The sequence below is a fragment of the Trichechus manatus genome, unplaced genomic scaffold, assembly GCF_000243295.1.
Source record: "Trichechus manatus latirostris isolate Lorelei unplaced genomic scaffold, TriManLat1.0 scaffold00009, whole genome shotgun sequence".
NCBI lineage: Eukaryota > Metazoa > Chordata > Mammalia > Sirenia > Trichechidae > Trichechus > Trichechus manatus.
The window spans coordinates 17187308-17207509 of NW_004443945.1; the positions used below are offsets into that span (position 1 = coordinate 17187308).

A 20202-nucleotide genomic window follows, 5' to 3' on the forward strand; every position below is an offset into this window, starting at 1 on the left:
CGTCCCTCAAAACTTGCTTCCAGTAGAATAAAAGGTAATGATCTTTACGTTTTAAATCACTGCAGTATGAGGTCTTCAAGTAAAAGCTTTATTGGGATAGAAAAATCTAACCTGTGAGAAATGAACCAGTGTGTTCAAACCTCTGCTTCTTTGCCGCCTTCATTTTAAGGCTTTCATTATCGCCTCAAGCCCCCCATCTAAGAAGACTGTCTTTTCCCCGCGGGAATTGTTGGCTTTCTGGAATTGGCAGCGTCTCTTCGAAGGCTTCACCTCCCTCCAGCTCCGCCCGGCCCACCTCACCACCACTTCGGCGCCCACCCTTTGTCCCCGCGCGGCTGTCCTTGCGCGCAGATTCCGAGCTCCCGATTGGAAAACTTGCCCGTCACTCAGCCCACACTCGGGGGCCGGACTCCTCATTCTTTTCCTAGCCTTAAAAGGGCTAAGGCCGTCTTCCCCCGAGCCAGCAGGTAAACCCGCGGTGGCGGAAGGGAGGAAGGGAGGGGCCGCGCGCCCAGGTCGGCCTCGCCTAGCGATGGGGAGCGGCCAGGAGCGTGGGGGGCGGGGGGGGGGAGGGGAGAGGCAGCGTGCAACGCTGCCCTTCCCTGACCGTCTGACCGCGCCCTGCCCCACCATCCCGATCATAATGCGCGAGCTGCAGAGCCACTCTCGTAATTCAGCCTGCGGACAGCCCTGAAGGCAGTTACCACAGCGAAGCACGGAGGGCGGGGCGGGCAGGCAGCGGGGGAGGGGGAGGGGGAACGTGAAAGGTCCCGGATGTTGGTGAACCGGAGCCCTTTCTGGAGGGAGTGACTGGCGCAGGCGCAGGAAGACCGAACGAAAAGCTAAGGTGGGGGTGGGGAGAGATTGCCTTCTCGCTACGTTTTTTTTTTTTGAGAGGAAGAGTGAGCCAGAGGTTGCGGGGAGATAGGGTGTAGAGGATCCGAAGTGAAAGCGACGTAGGGAGTAGTGGTGGAGAAGAAAATAAAAAAAGCTTCCTGCCCTGGAGCATTCGGGACAACAGTGGAGAAGTTGGAAGCTGAACGGAGCGGGGAGGAGTGTGGGTAGCGGGAGAAAACGCGCGCTCCTCTGGGCTCGCCCTCTAGCGCAGGCGGGCTGGGCGCGCGCGCTAGGGAGCGGCGGTTGCGCTGGGCCCCTAGAGCTGTGGGCACCAATCAACGGTTGCCATAGCAGCGTTTGACGTCATCGTACGTGTGGTGCCCCTGCTGCCGGGGCCGGTGATTGGAGGAAACCCCGTGTCTGCGGAGCGGCTGTAGCCTGTGAGCAGCGAGATTCAGGGACAGAGTCTCAGCCTTGCCGCTGCCGCCGCCCAGAGACTGCTGAACCCCCGTCCGTCCGCCGCCACCCACTCCGGACACAGGTAAGGGACCCGACTGCCGCTGCCTTGCTCCATTCCTTTCCGTCGCAGACCAGCCTTCTGAAAGCGTGGGAGCCTGCTCTGCTCCACCTCTCCTCACCCGGGCTCGGCCCGCGGTAGCGGCGCTGGGCTAAGGCGGAGTCTCTTCAGGCGGAGACGGGCGGCGGCGTCTCTTCCGCTGGTCTCGGGCAGGCGGGTCGCGGCTGCCTCCGGCTACTTGCTTCCGGATCAACCACTTGGCCCCGATTAGCGCTCGTTCCCCTCGTTCTTACTCCCTGGGGGTGGAAAGCGCGCCCACACGCGAGATCCCCGGGAATTCACCCGGTCGCCGGATCTTAGGGTGAGCGAGTCATCACCGAGGCACCCCTGGACCCGACTCGTCCCCACCCCTCGCCCCTGTGACCCCTAAGTCTCCCTCCCTCTTTGCCCCCCTCGCCTTGCTTCCGCCCGAGATGGCTGCGGGCATTGCAGTGGCGCAGGTGAGGCCTCCCCCTCCCCGCTCCCCTGCTCGCCGCCCGCGCTCCCCTCCCCCTTCCTTTCTCCCTCCCTCTTCGGCGCAGCCTCCGCTCTCGGCGCTGCGGCGGCAGGACCAGCCCTCCCCCACCCCGGGCGGTGGCGGCGCGGCGGGGAGGGGCCGGGGGTGCTGCACGCAGGGAGAGGGGCCTGGGTGAGGACCAGGAGCCGGGGCCCTGCCCGGAGCTGTCAACCAGGTAGATCTGGGGGGAGGCTGCGTTTCGGGGGCCGCAGGTGAGCAGATCACGGGAATGAAGGTTTTGGGGTGGGGTTCGCCTGGACCTCGAGCTGAATTTCCTGGGTTCACGGTGGGAGGAAGGACTTGAATGTTCCTGGTGGGGGGTGGGGGTGGCTTTTTTTCTATTTCTGAATGGGCGGCGGAGGCGCTGATGGGGGCCGGGAAACCAGGTGGGGAGGGGATGGGGAGGACGGTGAGTCGGCGTCTCTCGATCTCGTACCAGATGGACTAGAACTGGAGAGGCCTTGCGCTCGATTTTGGATGCATATCCTGCTTTCCCCGGCGGGTATGCCCAAGCTTAACAGCCGGTGGTGGCCCAGCTCTGCTGGGTGTGGTTCTCCCCCTCCCCCACCTACTGCAGCTGTCGGGGCCTTATAGACTCTCTAAATGGGCACCATCAGTATCCGGTGGCGGAGGATACGCCGGGTGGGAGAGTGGGGTGTGTCCGCGGCGGTACTGGTAGTGGTTCCACTTCTGCGGGCGACGCTGGCGTCCCTGCCCCCGGGTCGGGCAGGCGGTCCCCTCTGCATAGGCGGGGGCGCCGGCTGCTCCTCCCTCCTGCTCGAGGCGGGGGCGTGGATTAACACTCTGCGGTAGGTTGGGCTGCTTGACACAGACCAGCCTTGACAAAGAGGGAGAGTCGGGGACTTGTGCGGAGGCGCAAGCTTGGGTGGAGTCTAGGAGAGTGGGTTGCGGATAGCGGGGACGGAAGGATTTGCACTTTAAAATCACTGCCGTTTTCGATTCTTCCAACACATCTAAAGTCGGTTAAGGGTTAAATGGGTGCGGCGAGTCATCCGCAATATAGAGGCCAGGCCATTTAGAGCACTAGTTATTCTGTGAGGAGTCTTATCCACTTACCCTTGTACTGGAGAGTTGGGAAGAAAAACCTTTGTACTGGTGTTAAAAGATCTTTGGTTAGGAATAGCATTAACCAATGAGTGTTTCTGAGTTCCTAAGGGAGAAAATAATTTCGAGAACCGAGGGGAGGAATACTCAATCACAAATTTTTAGTAGTTTACAGTTTACACCCTGAAACAGTATATCACATATCCAAGCTGGCTGATTACTTGTTTAAATACTGGGGACCTATAAGTCGGAATCGACTCGACGGCCATGCACTTGGTTTTGGTTGGTTTATTCTGATGTAGGAAAAAAAAAATGTTGCAGGATTTCCCTGGGAAGGTGAAGGATATAATATTGGGGGGTTTAGTTCCCATGGTGACAGTGGCTCTTCTGTGCACCTTTTGATAGTGCTCCGCAGGTTATAAATTTTTTTTTAAATTGTTTATCCTGTGGGATCACTGTATGGTTTAGTATCTTTCTGTTTTTAGCGCCATTCAAAAGGATATCATTAAAGAAGAGGGTAGGGAAGATAAAATGAAAAGTCTAGGGAGGTTTAAAATGAAAAGAGAATTAGATGTGAAGTCATGGTACAGGGCAGCTTGAGTGGTAACATTTAAATCGTGACTACTAGAAACTGCAATAATTTTATGTTTAAACTGGGACAGTGACATTGGAAACACTTGGAGATACTAAATGCTTCCAATGTGGAATTTTAGTGCTCCCAGATGAGTAAGAGTTGAAGTTCTAGGACTCCACCGTGGATATATTTTATAAGCATGTGTGTGTAAACAATGTTTAGGTGCATGAGGCCTTAGGGTCAGTTGGGTATTGATTCCGGGTGGTTATGTTTTACATTCAGAGTATCTTAGAACTAGCAATTTGGTCATTTCTCCCAAAAAATTGTCACGCTATGATAAGCTGGCAAATGTTGCAAAGGTTCAGTAGATTTGGGGTGGGAATGATATAAACTAAAATTTAAGGTTAAACGCTCCTGACAAGAAGCTGTTATTATGAGAGTAAAGTGACATGAATTACATTAAGTTAACATGAATCATGATTTTGGAAGTATGATAGAAATTGTAATTCTTGTAGGCTGTGTTTTCCCTTCGGTGGTTGGAACCCACCAGCCACTTGCCGGGAGAAAGATGTGGCAGTCGGCTTCCGGCTTCCGTAGAGATTGCAGCCTTGGAAGCTCTATGGGGGCAGTTCTACTCTGTCCTGTAGGGTCACTGTGAGTAGGATTGCGTTTGGTTTTTGGTGTTCTCAGGAAAGAAAGAAAAGCTGCTTAATTTTGATTCACTAATGATACTGCTAACTGGAGTTGCGATTTTGGCCAAGTATAAAATAAGTGGTGATTTTCAAGGCAGGCCTCTTCACCAAATGTGCTTTGACTTTATGCGAAATTAGGATCCACTGAACAAAGATGAGATAATGTAATTTTAGTCCCTAAACTGATGTTAATGGCAGAGTATGCTTTTTCCCCCTATTTTGATCATCCTTTGAGGTGTTAGTGTAGCTTATTTACAACAGGTATGATTTGAGTCTATTTATTATTATCTAAATGCTGCTTTTTTCCCCTCTGCAGAACATCCAGTCATGGATAAAAACGAGCTGGTGCAAAAGGCCAAACTGGCTGAGCAGGCTGAACGATATGATGACATGGCAGCCTGCATGAAGTCTGTAACTGAGCAAGGAGCTGAATTATCCAATGAGGAGAGGAATCTTCTCTCAGTTGCTTATAAAAATGTTGTAGGAGCCCGTAGGTCATCTTGGAGGGTCGTCTCGAGTATTGAGCAAAAGACGGAAGGTGCTGAGAAAAAACAGCAGATGGCTCGAGAATACAGAGAGAAAATTGAGACCGAGCTAAGAGATATCTGCAATGATGTGCTGGTGAGAAACATTCAGTCTAGCATCGCTAGCTTCACTTTAATATAGGTTTCCTATAGAGTTACATTACTCTCAATTTTTTCTTTCTCTGATTTTTATTTTCATTTTAAAAATTTGAGTGTTCTAAATTTAGAAGTCTTCAAGGTGTCTTTACTAAAATAAGATGGTATAAAATAAATGCAACAATGATTATCAATTTTGATAAAAAATAATAGGCTTGTCTGTTTTTTACTAGTTGAAAAGATGAACTGTTAATATTATCATTTCAATTATGGTTATACGTAGTAGTTCTAGAGCTAATTTTCTTAGATGTACGTGTATGGATACGGGGATTTTGCATATCTCGTTCTTGTAAGAGAGATGTAATAGGAGACTCATAATTGACATAGTACTCCTCCCTAGATTAGATGCTATAATGTTAATGTAATGAGTCAGCCATGCAGAATATGCTGGCTTCCACAGAGCTTTTGCCTCTTGCTGCATTTAAGCATCGGAAGTCAACTTTGAACACTGACAACCATTATAAAAGGTTATGAGTAACTAAAGCTCGATTTTCTAGGTTCAATAAAGAAGGATTTAAGTATTCAGTACCTACTGTGTTGAAGCCCTGTGCTTAACTAAAAGCTTAAAAGAATTAACATTACATTTTGGTAATTTTAATCTGACTCATAAATGACGGCTTTTTGATCCTGAAAAGTTTAAATTTGAGAATAAACTGGTAGATGATCTATCCAGTTAGTATATAATATCCTATACATATTAATATTTTTGTTTTTCATGAACCAGGAATTTTTGGAATAAGGCTGTTTTTTCTAAATGGTTACCCTTAATATTTGAACCTTGTTCCTGTAAGAACTGAATGAGCAATGTGGAATTATTTCTTATATGGTTGTGGATTTGAGTTTTTTGCTGAAGTTGTGACAGTATTTTGATTAGTCTTTAATTACTAGTGAAATAATTTAAATTTGTAAATTCTAAGTATTTTTCTCAAATGATTTTTTTTTTTCAGTTTTTTTTTAAAGACCAGTAATTTTTTTATCCTAATTAATACCAGCTCACAGTCACAGAGTTTCATGTGGCATTTGTCTTGAACACATTGACAGCTATCCTGTCTTATTTGTAAGAAGAGAAAATTAAATGCCGTTATTGAGGCTAAATGACAGGTGTTTATCTTGCAATTTACTGAGGCAATAATATTTAAATTTTGAAAATTAGTCTTTTTTTCTATAATAATAATGTTTTCCCCTGCTCTTTTTACTAACTAGTATCTTTCTACGTGTTGATTGAATTTTATTCAGTTTGGTGTTTTTCTCCCAATTATTATATTTGATAGGTTGCATAATTTGTATTCTGGTTTCAAAGAATTTATTATAAATTTCCTTTAAGTCGAAAGTCAATTTTAGAGGTAGAAGAGGGTGTGTTAACATTTACCCGCTACTAACAAGCTATTTGTTTTGTGATCCCAGGTAGGTATTTGCATGTTTTCCACACACAAAGTGTAAAAGCTCGTATCAGTGTGCGGATGTTCCTAGGAAAAGACTAGTAGCTTTGACTTTACTTCCTTTTGTCTTCATTATCAAGAAAAAAAATTATTGCACAGAATGAGTGGATGTTAACAACTGGATTACTTTCTGAATAGCTTCATTTTGGTGATGGGGGTTGATACTGGTTACTACCCATGTTCTTTAGAATAGCGCTGGCTTCTCACAAAGTCTAAATGGAATTCCCACTTTGAAAATTTAGATAAATTAAACCTTAATTTCTTTACGTACAAAAGGCTAGAGAATTCTAAAGCTTTTGCTTCCAGCCTCAGTCTTCGCAAGAGTAAGACTCTTTTAGAGGTCTTTGCATTATTCATATCTCTGAACATATAGGGGATGCTCAAGTATTTGTAAAGCAAATAAGGTAATATTAGGCCAGCAGTGCTGCTAATTTTCAGTTTTCTTTCTGAAAACTTGATATTAACAGACAGTGTGTTTTTTTTTTTTTTTTTTTTTTAATATAAGCAGGCTTCTTTTCCCTACCAGCTTTTTCAAGGAGGGCATGTTGACTCTTAAGCCCTTGTGGTGCAGTAGTTAAACTGCTCAGCTGTTAACTGAAGGGTCAGTAACTGGAACCCACCAGCTGTTCCTTGGGAGAAAGATGTGGCAGTCTACTTCTGTAAAGATTTACAGCCTTGGTAAACCTTTGGGGCAGCTCTGTTCTGTCCTACAGGGTCGCTGTGGGTCAGAATTGACTCATTGATGGTGGGTTTGGGTTTTTTGGGTTATGTTGACTCTGGAGACATCTTGCATAAAATCCTTTTTCCCCTTTCTAGTAAAATGGAAGAATAAGATGTAGCAGGAGTGATACTTTTCCTAGAGAAAAAAATTTTTTGAGTCATTGTACTTGAGGATTAGTAAAGCCTTCATGCTAGTATGCTTTAATTTGCTTATATATTTTGAGATCTTAGTTATCTGGTGAACATATTACCAGTTCTAATTTTTTAATTTTTTTTTCTGAATGTTGGTTTTTAAAAATAAGCCAGTAATTCCCTTATGGAATTAATGTAATTGGCTGGTGGCATTAGTGATGAGCCAGACTTCATTTTCTTATTTCAAACACCTAGAGCTCGGCTGCTAACCAAAAGGTCCGCAGTTCAAATCCACCAGCTACTCCTTGGAAACCCTATGGGGCAGGTCTACTCTGTCCTGTAGGGTTGCTATGAGTCAAGCGGAAAATACCCTCTTTCTTTCCATAAAAAGGAGCTAACCTCCAGAGACTGAGTTTTTCTGAAGAGCTCTTTAGTAACCCATTTGCAGTTATCAAGTATTTATTTAATTTATGCCATTTAATAAACAAAGAGTAGGGACTATGTTACTATTTTAGAAGAGTTGTACAAGCATTACCATGAAAAATGGTCACTGGTATATTCTTCACAATATGACCTTTTTGTTATGTAAAAGAACTTGGGGTTCTTCCTTCTCTTGTGCTGTTAACTTGAAATTGCAGTACATGTACTAATGCAATTTGCCTTTCTTGCCAGATGCTTAGTTAGACCAAAAGCTCTCTTGGTAGTGGGGAAGGGAGGTTGGGGAGGGGTCCAACACTAGTGATCCTTAAACACCTCTTCTGTATAAACCTGTAAGACATGCAGCCCAAAATTGGTAGTTTTTTGTCTTGCACATGATGATGATGAAATGAAAAAATGAGGAAATGCATACTAGAATACCTAATTCAGACTCAAAATACGTTATCTAAAAAGAGTTCCAGATTGAGACAAACCAACTTTTTACCATTAATAGCCGCTTGGCCTGACGTGGTCCCTCTGAGAAAAGTGGGCTCAATTAAATGGGAGTAATACCCCATCAGGTTGTTGGGAGGATGGAGAATCAAGTAAAGCACCACTTTTCTGTGTCCTTCTGTTTATCTCAGCTTTTAGGTTCAGCTTGAAAGCAGTACATCAATATGAGCCTGACTGTATAGGGCAGAGAATGGCTTCCTGTCCTTATAGGAGGCATAGGAGAGGAGTTAGTAAGTAGTGTGTCTGACATTTGTAAAAGTAGTTGAGTAGTCCTAACAGTGATTCAGTTAACTTGACTGAGTTCCATTTTATTACACTACTCTACATTTTTATTTGCCATGGGCAATTTAAGGTGTGGTTGCTGGGCACTGATTTTTATCTCCAGCCCACAGAATGGCCATTAGGTAGGGAACAAGGTAGGAAACTAGGCAGTTTTCAGGTCTTCCCTAGTCTGAATATGTTACGGTTGCCTTGGGCTTTAAAAACCCCTATATAGTGTTTTTAAGATAAAAATTAATAGCTCGTTCGTTGGAACAAGGGCCTCAGAGGAATTCTGCAGTGTTATACCCATCTTCATTGCTTTATAGAGGTAGATTTTCGTATCTTTTCGAATGAGGCTTTTGGTTAGGGTTCAAATTGAAGTATAAACTTACGTGACATTGTACATACTGTAGTCCCTTCCAGGAAGGAATTTTTTGGTAATAAAATTCACTGGTCTTTTTTAATTGTAGTAAAATATATATAATAAAGCATTTTTACACATACGGTTCAGTGACATTATATTCACTGTGTTGTGCGACCATCACCACTATTAATTTCCAATTTTTTCAACACCTTTAACAGAAACGCAGTGTTCCTTAAGCAGTAACTCCCCCTTTCTCACCCTATTCTAGATCTTTCATATGAGTGGGATCATAGAATATTTGTCTTTTTGTGTTTGGCTTATTTTATTCAGCATAACATTTTCAGGGTTCCTCAATGTCATAGCATATTTCAGAACTCCTGTTCTCTCTAAAGAGTTTTATGATAAACATTATGTAATGTAGTTGGTGAGGTATTTTGTACAGTTGGGAAATCTGAGCTATATGAAGAGGAAATGAGGAAAATTAAAGAAGGGGAATGGGAAGATAGGTGCTAGCTATTTGTGGGAAGGGGAAGAATAACTAACAACTTGATCAAGGGCAACAGGTTACTTGTCCTTTTTCAGTATTAAAAAACCAAACCAAACCTGTTGCTGTCGAGTTCAGTCTGACTCGTAGTGACCCTGTAGGACAGAATAGAACTGCCTCATAGGTTTCAAAGGTTGTAAATCTTTAGGGAAGCAGACTGCCACATCTTTCTCCTGCGGAGCAGCTGGTGGGTTTGAACCACAGACCTTTCAGTTATCAGCCGAGCGCTTAACCATTGTGCCACCAGGGCTCCTTTTTTCTGCTAGAAAACCAAAACCAAACCTGTAGTGTCGAGTTGATTCCGACTCATAGAGACCCTACAGGACAGAGTAGAACTGGCCCCATAGGGTTTCCAAGGAGCAGCTGGTGGATTCGAACTGCCAACCTTTTGGTTAGCAGCCAAACTCTTAACCAGTGCACCACCAGGGCTCGTTTTTCATTATAGCAATACTTAAATGAGTATGCGGTCCTTAAACCTGTTCCAGTAAGAGATAAGACAACCTAGAGATGCGTAGTGATAAGATGAGATGTGAAGATAGTTTAAAGTGAACTAAGGAAATGATGAAAGGATTCAAAATTGGAGTTTGAGTGAAAACCTGAGAAAAGTCTTTAAGTATAGGAAGAACATATACATACGAAATAATCCAACTTTTCTAATCTACCCAGGAAAGAAAAGAAATAAATTATATTCAGTCCTAGCAGAAACATTTGAATTAGAAAAGGGAGAACAAACCACCCTAGAATTGTAATAGTTTGAGTATAATTTTGCTTTTCATTTTTTAAGAATAGCCAACCCATTAGTAAAAATAATCCTACTGGTAACACCTCAATAATAGTACAATAAAAGCTTCCCAGTTAGTTGATAAATTGAAAAATAGTTTGAATATGAAATTATACTTACTTTAAACATTTATTTTAAGTGAAAACATAAATGTGTATTGCCTTTTCTTTGAGCATGTATTAATTAGATACCACAGTTTGCAAATAGTTAGCTATCTTTCTTGCATTAACCATGCCTATAGATGAGTTCTCTATAAAATGAAGTTTGAATTTCTGTTGTAGAATGAGAACTTAAATGCTTAATAAGCAAACTGTTCTAAATCTTAGATATGTACAATTTTTCTAATCTTTTAGTTATTTGTCCACTCCAAGCAGTTTTTCTTTTTATGAGTCCCCTTTAAAACTAGTCTTTCCAAAGCATTCAACTTGATTTTCATAGGAACACATCTTTTCATATTTGCGTTTCCTTATGTAACATCTAAGTAATTACAACCAGTATAATGACAGAGTTTTGGAAACAAATATCGGACCGTTGGTAATCACGCACCTCTACTGAAGGAAGCAGAAGGACGTTTCAGAGAGTAGCTGAAAAACCTATTAGTCACAGTTTTTAGCTCAAGTTGTGGGCACTAGTGCTTACCTGGGAATGAAGAACCTAGCATAAACCAGCCTGTATTTAAGTGGAATTTGGTTAATCCAGCAAATTAAGTAAAGCCTCTGTAAGAGAATTAGTGCATTCTAGATCATTCTGTCAGAACTGGCTTTTGTGTCACAAAAATTTTATGAGGGAGAACATTGCTGCATTTAAATCTTTTGCAACAATTTTGCAAGAGATGACACTAAAAAGTGAGATGATAGGTACTCGTTAGATCACTAAGGGCCTACCACTAAAGATGGGGGTGGGCGTTAAAGGCCATGGAAAACATTTCAAGCAAAGAAAATGATACCAAATTTTGCCTTTTAGAAGGTGAGTTGGTAGACATTTAAAAATAGTTTTGTTTTGTTTTTTTAATGATTTGTCCATTGCTTTTGTAGATTTGGTCTCTGATAATCTGCTTCTGTTCTTAGGATTAATATTCTCCTTTTATCAATACCAGAGCATATTTTCAGTGGGACCCTACATCATAATTTATTTAATCATTGCTTATACGTTAATCTTGTTGTTTTTTATACTTAATCTAAATGACGTGTTGGACTTAACTTTGGTTTCATTTTCTGATTGCAGGCTGTTATTTTCATGTCACCTAGATCAAAGATTCCCAATTACATTCACTGTCATTAATTTTTATGATACACTCCCATGGGTAATATCCATGTGCTAACATTAGTTCTGCCCTTACTCTCCCACTCATAGAAGCACATTGGGAAGTAAGAAAGTTATAAGGATAAATTTGATATAATTTGAATGGACAAAAGCTAAACTTCAACATACTTCCTGTTGCTGGTAGTCTTCACTTGGCACCTTTTTTGTTCTTTTCCGGGCTCTGTACTGCATATAGTTTTCATCCTTAATCTTTCTAACACACTACTTTCATTCTGTCCATCTGCTTGTTCTTTGCCAAAATCCTCTATACAAAGGTTTGGGCTGTCACTGTCCCAGGTCCAAGCCATTGCTAATTCTCATTTTTATGGCCTGAGGGTTTCTGCGTCATTACCCTAATTTAGAACTTAATTTTGATCTTGAAGTATAAGTCATTTTCAACTTCAGAGGTTTGGCTCCATTTCTTAATTCTCCTTGAAAACAGGACCATTGATGTTTGTGGTATTTAATACATGTTTATGTTTTTAGGTGACACAAATGTGAATTTGGTCTGGTCTGGAAAGAATGATATACTTAGCCAGCATATTTAAACAGTTCCCATCGTATATCTTTGAGCAGTGGGTCATTCATTCTCCACATGTTGTCTAGACAGTAATTCCGTGTAGTGATGAAAAACTTGTACCTTTATGAAAATTACTGTGCAGTAGCAATTGTTATTTGTCATTGATTTAGTTTTGTATTTTCTGCAATAAGGTTTCATTAGTAATAACGTAATGTAGAGTAAACCCATTGCCGTTGAGTTGATTACAACTCATGGTGGCCCCATATGTTACAGAGTAGAACTTCTCCTTAGGGTTTTCTTGGCTGTAATCTTTCTGGAAGCAGATCTCTAGCAGATCCACAGCACTGCTGGGTGGGTTTGAACTGCCAAGCTTTAGGTTAGCAGCCAATCACAAACCATGTGTGCCACCTGCGGACCTCAGGGTAGAATAGAGTCCTATATTTTGGTATATTTTGACTCATTTTTTTCTATTAACATGCTTTTCTTACGATGTAGATCTTTGGTTAACAAAGCCCATCTGAGTGAGTGCAACTGATTTGTTATCAGTATGATTCTGTTGTGTGGCACACACATTTGTTTACATGCATTGGAATAGATTGCTAAAAAGTTTCAGCCTATGAGCTTCTGTGGGTTTCTTTTGTAGTTGTGAGTCTTCCTTTCTCCCCCAAATAAAAATATATACTTTCAATGATAGCCATAGGAATGCGAGGTAAGAATGTAAGGACTGTCAGCCAAATGTTAATCTATAAATAAGACCAAAATAAGACTTCTTCTAATAGGTTGACCTGTATGCATGTTTGTTCTTGAGTTTGAAAATCTAAGAAGGATCCTATTGCATTTAATTTGCAGGAGTGCCTTTTTTTTTTTTTTTTTTTTTTGTATTGGAATTTCATTTATTTGAGTGTTTAATTAGTTGGGACATCATTAGAGAAGTTAGAAATGTTTCTAAGTGAGGATTAGTTCCCAACTTGCAGACAAGTTTTGAGATCTAAGCGTCTTTAAAAATTAGCCGCATTACCAAGGAACTCAGTGGTGAGTTGAATGTTTCTCATCTAAATGATTAATTGCAAATGCTTTTCTGAGAATGAGTTACTTATTTCTCCTGTTGACCCAAGACTCATAAACTGCCTGCTCATAGTCTATAAATATTTGTTGGGGTTTTTTTTTTGGTTCTTGAAACATAACAAACATAATTCCCCATCAGGAACCGCCAACTCATAGCCAGTAAATACTTTTTTTTTTTTTTGCTTTCTTGAAACAGAAGAAACACTATTGCCCAGAGTTTAGAATGACATAGAATCTATTTCACCCACATTCAATCTAGGGTCACTTGATGAAAATTCTAGCTAAAACTCATTACTTAAAATGCAGTTCTGTGGAATGACACTTGAGGACCATGTTATATAAGCAGGATGTAGCATATTTAGAACATGCAAGTTTTCAATTTAACAATTTCATCAGTACTTTGATACTGTGGAAGATGTTTGGAAACATGTCATCCCAGAGTGATCATGCTGTTAAGAGTAATGATTTTCTCTTCCAAGTTTTCCCTTTGATTGTTCCTATCTGATAGAGAGGGGTTATCATCAGACTCTGTTTCTTTAATGTGGATCATAAGGATAATACATGATGGATATTCTCACACATTTCTTGAAAAAATAAAGGACACTAAAGTACTGCCTTATTGTAGAGTGCTGATATAACTTAGCTCAGGTTGTGCATTACTTCTTACGTTTGAATTTAGGACCCATTGTATGACTTTGGACAAATTATTGTATCTCTTTGTGAGTCTGTTTTCACATATTCAAAATGGGAATGATAATAGTATCTGCCTTATAAAGATTGTTTTGCCGATTTATTGAATTAACACACCCCCATTGGTGGTAACAATATACTAATTTTCTTTTGTACCTCTGACATCACTACATCTTGGTTTAATCATTTTGGGAGTAAATTTTAAGAGAATTCAATAAATTGCTAAACTCTTTAAAAATTACTTACGTTTTATAAGCCCTGTGTTATATGCAGGGAGCAAAGAAATGTATTGCCCGTGCTATTAAAAAATTCTGACAGCCTAGAGGGGGAAGAAGATATGTACACAGATAATGTAAGGGAGCGAGTGAGAGAGAATGTACAGTATTGCATGTTAATTGAATATGGAAAAGCAGATCTTGTTGCCAAATTCAACCTTCTTTTTTAAGGGGCTGATAAAATGTAGTTCCCCTACAGAGTTTATACACAAATATACAGTGTGCATGTGCAAGTTTAAAACACTATAAAAATGAGGTGTTTTAAACAAAAAAAAAAGCTTTGTGATGGAAATACTGAGAAATGGGACCTAGGTGAGAAACTTCAGCTGAGACCAAGGCTGATGCCAACTGTAAAAGGAGTTTTGGGGGAGGGGAGGAGGAGGGAAAAGCTCCTAAGTATGAGAATGATTTTAGCAGTTACCACTTCTCAATAAGGTGTTTCTGGTACGTTTTACCATTTTGCTTTTAATATCTAGGAACTGCATTGTGAATTTGAGGTGTAAAACATTGATTTTTTTTCCTAGGATTATTTTGCCAGCATTAAATAGGCCAGAGGCAGGCAGTTCTCTGAACTCTGTTTACCTTAGCAGTTCCTAGTCCCTCTTTTTGTCAGTCCTTTTTCCCGATTGCTTTTTCAGAAACAAGTTTTATCAGCATTAAGTTTTGCACACATATTTTGTTTCATTTTGGGCAAAAATCAAGGAGCAACTACTCTTGTTTTTAACAGGGATTAAAATAACATTTTAGGTTGGCCTTAACATTTCTTAATATACCTTTGTTTTATCCTTCCTTGTTGATTTAAAAAAGTTAAATTGGGAAGATTTGCCGTCTATTACTGGGAAATGCATTCATTTCAGTGACTTGGATGTGATCCTCTGTCATTCATTCATCCTTATGTTCTATCATTGAAGTTAAGCAACCTTTATCCCAGTTTCCAGTGTATAATTTTACTCTTGTTAGGCCAACATTGCACAGAATGGTGAAAGTTTAAAGTCAAAATGTCTGAAAATACCTACTAAATAAGTTCTGGATAACATTATAATACTTGGTGGAGCACTTTCCTAATTGGTTGACTGGAAGCAACTGAGGAAGTTTATATTCAAAGGAAGAAAGGAAGCCACTTCAGCCACAAGGGGGAGTAAGAGGCTAATTTCCAAATTGATGGACCTCTATTAAAACAAATCAGTGGCTGCTCTGCCTCTTTCCTTTTTAGAATGTTAAGAGATCTAGGAGTGATAAAATGCTCAGGGACTTTACAGAACAAAGTAAAAATTCTGGGAAAATTAAACACCTGTCTTTGCACAAAGTAGAAATTTGTATAATTCACAAATTATATTACAAAATATAAAAATTGTATTTGCTGGAGAATTGGTATTATTTCCCGTTAATGAGTATGTTATTAAAAGTGATAATTTGTTGAAGTATTTGTGTTTTTTGAATTGAATAATAAATTGGGAGTTGAATTTTATAGACTCATTGAATTTTAGGACTTTTAGAAATCAGCCTAGCCTTTCATTTTTTAAGAGATCGAGAAACTGAAGCTCAGAGGTTCAGTGATTTACATTAGGCCATGCAGTAAGCATTATCATTTTGTCTCTTATGTAGTATTACTTTATTTGTAGATTAAAATGTGATGTTTACTCTTACTATAAAATGTTTGGTTTTTAGGAGGGATGGTGCTTGTCAGAATAAGTGTGGGGAAAATCACCACTTTTAATTTCATTAAAAAACAATATCTTCAGTTATAGATGTATTTGGATTATATTTTAGGTGCTGTATTTAGTGGAAATAATGAGAATGACGTTTGAGTGTCCTATGCCTCAGTTTCTTGCCACTTTCTCCTTTTTAATCACTTGCATTTTTTGTGCATGATTTGTATGAAAGTAAGGATGTCCTACTCTGCTAACATCTCTTCATTTGTGTTCATGGAAGAGAGCCATGGTAATATACAGTCTAAAATAGGAACAGGTTATAGAGGCTTGGTCATTCTCCCAGCTATGTATTTGATGAGATGAAGTCAAAGGAGACTGTTAACCCAGCTATATTTTATAATTGCAGTCCATAAGTCCCTCATTAGTGGTTCATTCTTTTGCTTTGATTTCTGAGCTATTGACATTTTTATTTCTGGGCTATTGACATTTTAAGGAGCCCTGATGGCGCGGTGGTTAAAGTGCCTGGCTGCTAACTGAAAGGTTGTTGGTTGGAACCCACCAGCTGCTCCTCAGCAGAAAGATGTAGCAGTCTGCTTTCTTGCAGCGTTGGGAACCCTAGGGGGCAGTTTTAGTCTGTCCTGTAGGGTTGCTGTGAGTCGGAATCGACTCAACGGCAACAGATTTCTAATGACATTTTAAGTATAATTATCTTCATGGAAATTAAATTTAATAATATAACCACTTCATGGTACATTCTGTAAGAGAACCTCACCCACATTCCTCATTTTTCGTACATCACTATTTTTGTGCCATTTCTCTCCTAAATATAAAGGTAATATAAGCCTAATAAGGAAATTAGAAGAAAACAGATGAGTACAAAAAGGGTACAAAGGAGCAGAGCAAAATGCACTAGTAATCCCATCATCCAGAAACAGTCATTGTTAAAAAGAATTTATATAATAATTTTAATATTAAATTACCAAAGGGGAAATAGAATCTGTTTTTCACCTTTTTTTAAACATACAGTAGTTATTGTCTTTTTTAACTCTTTATTTTGAAATAATTTCAGGTTTAGAAAAATAATATGAAGAATTCCTGCATATCCTTCACCTAGATTCTCCAGATGTTAATATGTTATATAACTGCTGTATAATTCTCAAAATCAGGTCTAAAACTATAATTGAATTTTATTTTAAATTGCATTTGTCCTGGAAAATAATTTAGATATTATAGAATATAGGAAATAAAGTGAAAAATGAAACTATTTTGATCTTACCCCACTTCTCAGAGGTAATATCTGTTGGTCTTTAATGTATCCTTTCGGGAGTTTACTGTACCGATGCAAGTAATTCTCTCCTTGAAGAATATACACTGCTAGGATCTTATATATACTGTTCTGTAAGGTCCTCCCCCCTCCTTTTGATGTATAGCCTATGCTTCATTCCATATGAGATGCTTCATTCTTTTTAATGTTTGTATAGTATTCTGTGGTGTAACGTTTTTTTAGCCAGTTTCTTATTGACAGAAATTAGGATTTTTTTTAAAAAAAAAAAAAAAAACAATTTTGACTCATGAGGACCCCATGTATGTCAGAATAAAAGTGTGCTCTGGAGGGTTTTCAATTGCTGATTTTTCTAAAGTATATTGTCAGGCCTTCCAGGGTGCCTCTGAGTGGACTCGAATCTGCAACCTTCTGGTTAGCAGCCGAGTGTTTAACCATTTCGTGTAACCTAAGGCCTCTGAATTAGACACTAGAGGTACAGAAAACATAAATGAAGCCGAATAGTTTGGGAGAAAGCTTCAAGGAGATCATAGGATTAGAGCTAGGTATTGAAAAGTGAATGATACTTAGCACAGATTACAGTTATCAAAAGTATAATTTGTTGACCCCTGGGGGTCTTTTCAGGGAATCCGTGAGGTCAGAACTTTTCGTGATTATACTGTCATTCTTGACGGTAGTACTAATGGTGGAAAAGCAATGGTGGCTAAACTGCTGACTGCTTAGCACCAACATCAGCTGTACCATATTGTGCTAGTAATTGTATTCTTCACCATGCACTCACAGTTTAAAACAAAAGTCTAGTTTTCTTAAAAATGTCCTTAAAGCCATAAAATTAATTAATCAACCCATATGTAGACATCTGTTTATTCTGTTGGCAAAATGGGAAGTACAGTGATTTTCTCCCAGAAAAGCACTGTGCAATTGTTTAAATTGCCAGTTTCTTCTTCCTTTTTTTGAATGGAGTGCCCTTTTACTTGAAAGAACAACAGACATGCCACGTTATTCAGACTTGATATTGGGCAGACATTTTCTTGAAAATGAATGAAGTGAACCTGTTGCTTCAAGGAAAACAAATGATAGTATTTGTGGCTAAAGATAAAGTTTAAACTTTGAAGTAAAAATGAGAGTTTTGGACAACTTCTATTCAGTACCATGATCTTGACAGCTACATTATGAGACTGCATTTTCTTTAGATACTGACAAAAACATCACAACAGATTAAATGCATACAGAAGCAGAAATGAGAATCTAGCTGTCTTCCAGGCACTAATGATACTTTCAAACATTTAAAACAATGCCACTTTTCTCATCAAATATTTTTGTTTTGAAAAGTAGCTGTTTTTCAACAAAATATGTTAATATGTAGTAGACTTATTATTTTTTCAGAATGAATTTTTTTTTTTGCTTTTAGTTTTCAATTCTGATATGGTAAGTATTGATGGATATATAATCCACATAAACAAAGCTCTTTGGGTCCTCAGTAATTTTTAAGGGCTTAAAAGGAGTCTTCAGACCAAAAAGTTTTCAACTATAAATAATGAAGCATTCATGGATACTAAACTCTAGGTTTTTTTCTAGAAAGCATATCTGTTTAGACAGAACAAGTATCACCCTTGGAAGAATTATGTGACATTTTTTAAACGTAAGAAAATGAGCTCGCGTAAGAGCAGGACGCAGAATTGAGGTAGATTCTGAGTGGGTTTGACTGGTTGGTTGATTGAGATGTCGTTTTAAAGTTACTGTAGTGCAGGCGTTTTCTTCTGATAATCTGCTTGATTTATTTACTACTTAAGAAAACAGTTGGTTAGGGTATGTGGTTCAGATTAGACTGTTGTACCCTCCAAAAGGGAGCCCTGGTGGTGCAGTGGTTAAGTGCTCAGCTGCTAACTGAAAGGTCAGTGGTCCAAACCCACCCAGCGGCTCCACAGGAGAAAGACCTGGCGATCCGCTCTTATAAAGATTATAGCCTAGGAAACCCGGTGGCAGTTTTAGTTTGTCACATGGGGTCGCTATGAATCAGAATTGACTTGACAGCATACAATAGAAACAACTTACAAAAGGATGATAATTAACACTTCTTTGTTGTTTTACTCTGTGCCAGACCCTAGTGGTGTAGTGGTTAAGAGCTATTGCTGCTAACCAAAAGGTTGGCAGTTTGAATCCACCAGGTGCTTCTTGGAAACTCTGTGGGGCAGTTCTTCTCTGTCCTGTAGGGTCATTATGAGTCAGAATCGACTCCACAGGAATGGGTTTGGTTTTTTTTGTTTGTTTGTTTTGGTTTATGTGCCAGACTATTGTAAATGTTTTCTATGTATTTAACTGAAGTAATCCTCACAACAATCCAGTGTGTGTGTTACCTACTACTAATATTGCCCTTTTAAAGATGAGGAACCTGAGGCCCAGGGAGATTTTGGAACTTTGCCCAGAGTGACCCAGCTGTAAGCAGTGAACTGGGATTTAAACTCAGCAACCTTTCAGTTAGTAGTTTATATAATTCTTTCATTTTAATGGACTCTGAAGTCAAAGCATTGATGTTGTGTAGACCATTTTTGGATTAAGGCATATATTAGAAACTTAATATATTCTGTCCTGGATAAACTGACTGGCTTGGGGGGGAGAAAAATGGAAGTTGACCTCACATATCTTAAGTGTTTTCACAACTTATGAGGTAATTGTTGCAGTAAAGAGGGGGGTGGGGGAAAGCTTTTATCTCCAAGATCTCAAATTTAACATAATTCATCCATTGATTAGATTAAGGTTTGGTTCCCTCTTTCAGAACCGTGTATCATGTATTTAGCTCTGGATTATGAACCATTTACTGAGAGGGGTTAGAAATGTGCTTGTCATCCAACATTGAAGAAATAAGATTCTGATTTATTCTGGTGGTATCCTGCTGCTGAGTACATTTAAGACTTCCTATCCCACTTAACATTATTAGAGTGACTACTGTATAAAGTTAGAACATGCATTAGTCGTAGTTCAGCAAATTAGGTGTTTTTGAAAATGTTGGCCATGGTATCTTTAAAAGACAGTGGCCCCATAGGATTTCCAAGGAGCAGCTGGTGGATTCAAACTTTTATTATTCTTTGGTCATTTTGACAAATTAACATACTTAATTGCTTTTTTGTTAGAGTTAATTCAGTGAACTCTCTGTCTTCCATTATAATTGAAAGAGAGACCACATGAGATTTATGAGTCCCGTTTACAAAATACCCAAGTGATCCTCCAGTTCTTTAAACCTCTGAAAGAGAAGTGAAGCTCACTGTCTACGTGACCTGTTCCAATTTTAGACCACTCTAATGTTCTTTCTCATACTGAACAGAA

At 39.8% G+C, this 20202-nt stretch overlaps 1 protein-coding gene across 3 annotated transcripts in view; it reads left to right on the forward strand.

Moving 5' to 3' along the window:
- The first annotated feature begins 327 nt into the window (after positions 1–327).
- The window catches only part of YWHAZ (tyrosine 3-monooxygenase/tryptophan 5-monooxygenase activation protein zeta), a 35128-nt gene continuing 15253 nt past the window's right edge, over positions 328–20202 (forward strand). The window contains exons 1-2 of one of the 3 annotated variants that reach the window (XM_004370725.2): positions 328–467; positions 4558–4862. In XM_004370725.2, coding sequence (XP_004370782.1) covers positions 4569–4862 — 294 coding nt within the window. In that variant the 5' untranslated portion in view covers positions 328–467; positions 4558–4568. Of the gene's footprint in view, positions 468–1192; positions 1379–1697; positions 1716–4557; positions 4863–20202 lie in introns of those variants that run through there. The other 2 variants (XM_004370724.2, XM_023726028.1) reach the window with 2 other exon arrangements.